Genomic DNA, 7,046 nt, shown 5'->3' with positions numbered 1-7,046 from the left:
TTAAAAAATGTGATCTAGTAACTTTTATTTTGGGCATTTTAAAACTTTTACAATCTGAAAATTCTGCTCGGTGCTATTCACAAGTAACATGTATAATATGGAGAATAAAATGGGTAGGAATCACATACAATCAAGAGAGATGCAATTTAGATCCTTTAGAATCTGAATGGATTAAGTTTTGAAAAATGTAGGTAAGCAGTGTGAGGAAAAACGAGTTTGTTTTTTTCTGAAGGACTAGACAAAAGACCTGTGATTATTTTGATATTATTTGGAAAATATCGACTGCTTTTTTTCTTACCATCATCTACGAAGGTCTTTAATTGAGTGGTAAGAAGTAGTGTTCCAAATTAAAAGGTGATTCTGTGTGTTGCAAATTAACTCTGCTCCACACTTTCGTTTCCTATTTATTTAACAACTCCTCTTTTCATGTTTTAGAGTCTATTGTATGCCAGGATATATGGGGAGTATTTTGTTGTTAAAGAAGTATAACTTTAAAGAGAAATATGGCTTTTAGGTTATTTTTATAGGCAATCAATCACCAACGTGAAGGAAACTGATCCTCTGGCACAACCTAAACTGCCGGAAAGTCACATGGTATTCATTAGTAATTTCACTGTTTTTCTTTTTTTTTGAGTCATAGCATTTTCACAAATGTATACATTATTTACATAAACAAGGTGCATGGTGGAAACACACTGATTGTACCACACTCGTCACCCTTTCTAATCTGCTCCATCTTCTTTCTCTTTCTGTGATCTATATTCTTATGACATTCCTCATTTTAGCCCTTCTGAAATCCAAATCCTGTTTTCCCCCATGCTATACTGTATTAAATACACAGATTCACAGTCTGCTAGTGATGCTTTTCTTCCCTCAGAGGTGGTCATATTTTCTGGCACACGTGGAGCCTGGCTTTGGAGGAGTAGGTGGCATCTTTCCATACTTTACAAGACAGGCCTTTTGCGCAGTCACACCGCTGGAAGATTTCCAGCCCGTGAGAGCCCTTCTTGCGTTGCTTGGTACAGACTTCTCCCTGATGGAGCACTGGTTTGCAGATTTTGGTCCAGAAGTGACGAGCACAGCAAAACCCTTCAGTGCAGTCTGATGATCGTAGACAGGGGTCTCCTTCATGCCCTACGGAGATGATGACCAAAATATTTCACCATGACACTTTAGAAAAAAATCTCCTTACTTTGGCATGGTGTGCTTTTAGATATTTCTCTGTTCTTTTTTTGTTTACTAGGTGAGTGAAAATAAGTAAACAGAATTGCTTTCAAATTAATTAATTTGGTTATCTTCTTGGAAAGAGTAAACAGCTCTGATTCAAGGAGAAGGCTGTAATTGTCTGGGACTCCTAAAGACCATGTATCGGTTAAAATCTAGCCAGGAACACAGAATCTCTGAGTATTCAAAAGAGAAGATATTTAATGCAGAGAACTGGTCACATAGGTAGTGAGTGGCAAGGCTAAGAAGTACCGGAGGATGGTAAAGCAACACAACAGAAAGCCACTACCACATTTAGTCTGGAGGATCCCAAGGAGCTGGTGGTATCTGAATGGGGCAAGGGTGGGAACTGGAATCCCAACAGGCCCACCTGGCAGGAGCTGAGGCCCCAACGAGGTACAGCTCTGCCAGAAACACTACCTGAGGCAGAGAGAATCTGTTGGCTTTTCCCTTCCTCTACCTCTCAGTCTCACCACAGCCAAACCCATGTGGTCAGAAGCCATCTGACGGGGAGCCCAGGGAATGAAGTCTATAAAAAGCTGAGATACAGAGTGGAGCAGAGCAAGGGCAGACAGCCCCAGGGTCAACCAAGAACCCATCATAAAAATGACGTAGGAGCACAAATCTGGGTATTTAATTCAGAAAAACAATCAAGTCAGCAAAGAATACCCACACATCACAGCTGTGTTGATGTGTAATCTTTATAAAAAAAAGTACTAGTCAACAAGCTTCTTTGTAACCTGCCAGATTGTAAATACTTTAAACGTTTTAGGCCATGTGATCTGTGTCACAGCTCCTCATCGTGCTGTTGTATCATAAAAACCGCCATAGATAATGCCTACGTGAATGGGCAAGTCTGTGTTACAATAAAACATTATTTACAAAAATGGCAGCAGGACAGACTTGGCTCACAGGCCATAATGTGCCGAGCCTGTTCTAAAAGGTTAGCTGTCATCCCAGATGTCACCAGTTCCACTGTGTGATGTGGATGCAACTCACTAGCTGAGTTGTATAAGATGTATTATTGGCTGCTATCAGAAAATTCCACATATAATTAGATAAAAGCAATAAATTTGAAACTGTACTGTGACATAGATATCTGTCAGAATAAAGAAGGATACTCAGGTACTAACAAATGCATGTGAATTTGGTGGACTAGAAATAGGAGATGTGGATAAAGCACTTAGGCCTTCAGGGAGTGTAGACAAGGGATAATTGAAGAGGAATTGTCAGTCTCTTTAGCCCTATTGATTTGACCATCAGTATTCTAGGTTGGACTAATAGGTCAGATATTCTCTAGGATACTAGCTCTGCAGAAGGTGAAAATGTGGGTAAATGGTTTTGTGGTCAGGTAAGCCAGGGAAATACAATGTTTAAAAAAGTTAACTAGTTTTCCTCATTGCTGGACTTCAGTATATCAATGTTAATTATAAAATTCCAGAAATGGAGAGATACCTTATTACAAAACTCTTGAACACAGGGCTCTTTCATTCACAGAACGTCTTGAAAGAATAGTGCTCCACAGAATACACTTGCAAAAACTTCCTTTAAAAATATAGGTATTTCTGGGCTTCCCTGGTGGCGCAGTGCTTGAGAGTCCGCCTGCCGATGCAGGAGACGCGGGTTCGTGCCCCGTTTCGGGAAGATCCCACATGCCGCGGAGCGGCTGGGCCCGTGAGCCATGGCCACTGAGCCTGCGCGTCCGGAGCCTGTGCTCCGCAAATGGGAGAGGCCACAACAGTGAGAGGCCCGCATAACGCAAGAAAAAATAAAAAATAAAAAATAAAAAATATATAGGTATTTCAAAACAAAACAAAACAAAAAATAGGTGTTTCTATGTTTCAAAATTTTACTATTAGTAACTGGGTTCAATAATTTCATACTTTAAAATTTTACTATGAGTGATTAGGCTTCCCAAATATTTTGACACAAGGAAGGGCATTTTATGGGCATATGTAATCTCAGTTATTTTTGGTAAATTGGTTTATGTGCAGTATATTATCTGGTTGTTACGTGAAATACAATTTTTGAATCTGCGAAGATGAGAAGAAGACTCTAAATCTTAGTGATTTAATCATATGGCAGCAAACATTTTCCCATTTATTTTTTGGAATGCTTTATGCCTGAATATGGAAGAGAAATGCTTGTATAAAAGATATATTCTAAACATCCTGTAAAAAGGCTGTTTAGAAAATGGCATGGTTAATTAGGGTACTGCAATTCTTGCAATATGTATTTTCTAACAATTTAAGATCTCTAAGAAACCTCTAGCATCCTCAAAATTAAGAATTAAGAAATTCAGTTAAAATCTTGCTATTAAAGTAACCTCCCAATATTTTTTTTCAAATTGCACACAAAACCAATGGAATTAATTATCAATATTTTTCTTTTACTTCATTATAAAACAAGAAAAAGTAAAGATAGAGCTACAGATATCCCTACCTTTTATATGTGACATCTTAGTGTGTGTTCTTCCTAGATTCTGCCATCCCAAGTCATGGTTTGAGTAGTGACCGTGGTTTCCATCTCTGTGCCGAGTGCCGTCCAGAGCTGGGATGTGAGCAGTTAAGATGCTCTCAGTGACGGGGATACAGATGCCTGGAGATGGTCAGGTAATTAGTTAGACTTATTCAATTCTCTAAAATGTGATTCTTATCCAAGTATTCTCCTGATGTGAGGTATGAAGCCATTTATCTGTCATCTGTCTCTTCATTCATCTATTCATTTATTTATATATTTGTCCAGACTGAGAATTGAATAGTATGGTCCTGAGCCAGGATTTCTTGATTTGAATCTTGCCACCCTCAAGACCAAGTGACCTTGGGCAAAAATAAGGATGAAAACAGAATTCATTTCACTAAATTACTGTGAATACATGTGAAGTATTCTTAGAATAGTGCACTTAGAATAGTGACATAGTAAAGTATTAAATTATTATTAGCTCTTAATACCTTAAAATTGTCTAATCAGACATCTGATCAGAAAGAGATCAAGGTTCCTTTTTCAATCAACAGTATAATCCTTGTCTACACTGTAAATACCTCTAATGGTATGAGGTCTTCCCTTCACCTCTTCTTGTCCAGGGTACTTCCAATAGGACTATGCCCAGAGGTCAGGAATAAGTATAGGATTATGAGCCTGATTATGTTGTTTTGTATGAATAAGTGTATGTTTCTGATCCCCTTCTGCAATTATTTAATGGTTTTACCATGTGTTGTTGGTGGTTCTTCATTTTATCATTAATGCTGAATTGTCTGCTTCTAAGCTCATTGAGATTGGGTGAAGGCCAGGGAATAGACTCCTGTGTCTCCTTTTAGAGGAACCAATCACTCCATCAGCATTTGTGCATGCCATGGGGTAGGGCCTTCAAAAGAAGACACCTTGGGGGCTTCCCTGGTGGCTCAGTGGTTGAGAGTCCACCTGCCGATGCAGGGGACACAGGTTCGTGCCCCGGTCTGGGAGGATCCCACGTGCCGCGGAGCGGCAGGGCCCGTGAGCCACGGCCGCTGAGCCTGCGTGTCCGGAGCCTGTGCTCCGCAGCGGGAGAGGCCATAGCGGTGAGAGGCCCGCGTACTGGAAAAAAAAAAAAAAAAAAAAAGGGACACCTTGAGTATAAAAGTATGAAACTAGTATGGAAATGGAAAACAGATTCACAAGTGTATTGCTAAATCATAGCATGTTTCTTTCTTTGGTTCCTTTGCACATATTTGCTTAAGTGTTTAGTGGAATAGAACATCTAGCTATTTATATACAACATTTCAATACGGCAAATCCTAGATCAGCATAGATTATAAATTATAGGAGATGGTCAGAGCCCAGGAAAACTAAGATTTGAGAGGGAATCCAGGTAATCTTATACATATCTCAACCCTGATCCCATTCCTGCCAATTTTGAAAGGCTCCTTACATTTCAGGAGTCTGACTAAGGAGAAGGCAGCCTAACTTGGTAGCCAGGCCTCCTACATGAAAGGAAAGAGGCCCTTCAACACCGAATGAGACCTTTACCATTATTGCAGCGGGTGCCAGGACAACACATGCCATCTCTATGGCAGCGCTTCTTTTTCCTTCGACACACCATGCAGGCCGAAGATCCTTGGTGGGGACTGTGGCAGTATCTCCCAACTTCACATTCCTTATCACTGCTACAAGGGTAGGCCTGTCATGAAGTGGAACAACAACACCAAAAGCAAAGATTAGATCTTGTAACAAAAAGTTACTGCACCAAATCATGATGGAAAATAAATCACAATGTATCCCTCCTCAAAGGAAATATACCATTGTAATAATGTGCTCAGCAGGGATATTACGTAGTAAGTTACTTAATTGAGGACTTTATAAATATTTACTGTTGATGGTGACGAAGATAAAGTTGGCCCATTCGTACATTTTCATTGACACAAATTAGGGGTTAGGATTTAGACTTTATGTTGATTAGTAGAGCCCTAAAGAGTGACTCTGGGAGCTCAAAACCAGTTCTAAATGTTATATTGCCACTGATTTAAGGTGTAAATGAAACAGCCTAGCCACTCCGTTTTTAATCCAGTAAACTAGGATGAGGAGAAGGTTAAGTAAAGCAACAAAGGGCTGTGGTAGCAGCTAAAACACATCTCCTGCCTAATTATGGAACAGATAGAGGAGCAAAGAGGGGAGATGCCTCAGTGGTGAGCAGCAGCAGAGCTCTGAGTGGTCAGAGAGACGCTGAACTCCAATGACTGATACAACCTCATGTTCTCAGGAAACAAAACAGCAGGCTCCTAACACACAAAAACAGCCCTATGGTTTACTGTACTTTCAACTTATACAGAAAGGACTTCTGTTCCTACATTTCTCTACCAGGTTGTATGTTCAGAAGGCTACTTAAGCAGTGTCATATATTATCTCAAAAACAAAAGAATATATATGTATATATATATATATATATATATATATATATATATATAAACACACAATCCAGTTATATACTCCTTGTCTCTTGCAAGTTACTGGAACACTTAAAATGTCCCTGTTTTCAGAGACTGAGAGTTGAGAAACTGAAATATCACACCACACGTCAAACTTACAGTACTCATATTTTGAGGCATGTTGACAGGGAAAATCATTTGTAAGTCCTTTTTTTTTTTTGTAGTTCATTTTTGTCCCTGCTTTTCAGAGTAATGCATTTTTTTTTAAATTGAAAAATATAAAAATAAAAAGAAGCTATGTAGTTGTTTTTAAGCAAGCATAAATGATATGACTATAAAACTATGGGATAAAATTTTTGTGACACTAAAATAAGTAGTGTGGTTTGAGCGCTTTACTTTTGAAATGAGGCTTGATGACCTCACCCCTGCATGCATTGCTTATTCCTTCCCCCCTCTCACGTTCTCTCTCATTCTATTCCATCGCCTTTTCTCCCTGTGCCCTTCTCCTGTGTACGTGTGTATGCGTTCTGCCCCGTGTTTTCCATTTAGATCTGTTCATCTTAGAAAGAGGAAATAAATACGAAGTTGATATGTGACTCTGAAAACTTTACATTGTTGTTCTATGAAAAAAAATACACTTTTAGCATCATTACAATTTACTGTTTACCCTCAGAAGAAAATAGAAAAACCTCTAACTTCAAACTGAAAGTGCTTTTGAAAAATTGCACAGTGGCAATGTTTGACGCCCACATTATAACTGGAGCCAGATAAAGCTATAAAATTAATTTGAATACTATTGTCCCATTCTATAACTCCATCGTTAGACTTAAGAGAGACTCTGAATGAGGTTGAACTCAGAGTATTAGGCCATTTTCAAGAGTCCAAGACGGGTGAAAACAAAACAAATGTCACTTCCCTCCT

The 7,046-nt window shown here is 39.0% G+C and overlaps 1 protein-coding gene across 1 annotated transcript in view; it reads right to left on the bottom strand.

Moving 5' to 3' along the window:
- Window positions 1-226: 226 nt before the first annotated feature.
- Window positions 227-7,046, bottom strand: part of DKK2 (dickkopf Wnt signaling pathway inhibitor 2) — a 107,319-nt gene continuing 100,499 nt past the window's right edge. The window contains exons 2-4 of the mRNA XM_007452151.1: window positions 5,230-5,380; window positions 3,667-3,822; window positions 227-1,134 (exon numbers count right to left, since the gene is read on the bottom strand). Of these exons, the coding sequence (XP_007452213.1) occupies window positions 884-1,134; window positions 3,667-3,822; window positions 5,230-5,380 (558 nt within the window). The 3' untranslated portion in view covers window positions 227-883. The remainder of the gene's footprint in view (window positions 1,135-3,666; window positions 3,823-5,229; window positions 5,381-7,046) is intronic.

The sequence above is a fragment of the Lipotes vexillifer genome, unplaced genomic scaffold, assembly GCF_000442215.2.
Source record: "Lipotes vexillifer unplaced genomic scaffold, Lipotes_vexillifer_v1.1 scaffold22, whole genome shotgun sequence".
Classification (NCBI taxonomy): domain Eukaryota; kingdom Metazoa; phylum Chordata; class Mammalia; order Artiodactyla; family Lipotidae; genus Lipotes; species Lipotes vexillifer.
The sequence above is the reverse complement of the archived record's forward strand: the minus strand, read 5'-3'. Positions and strand labels throughout refer to the sequence as shown.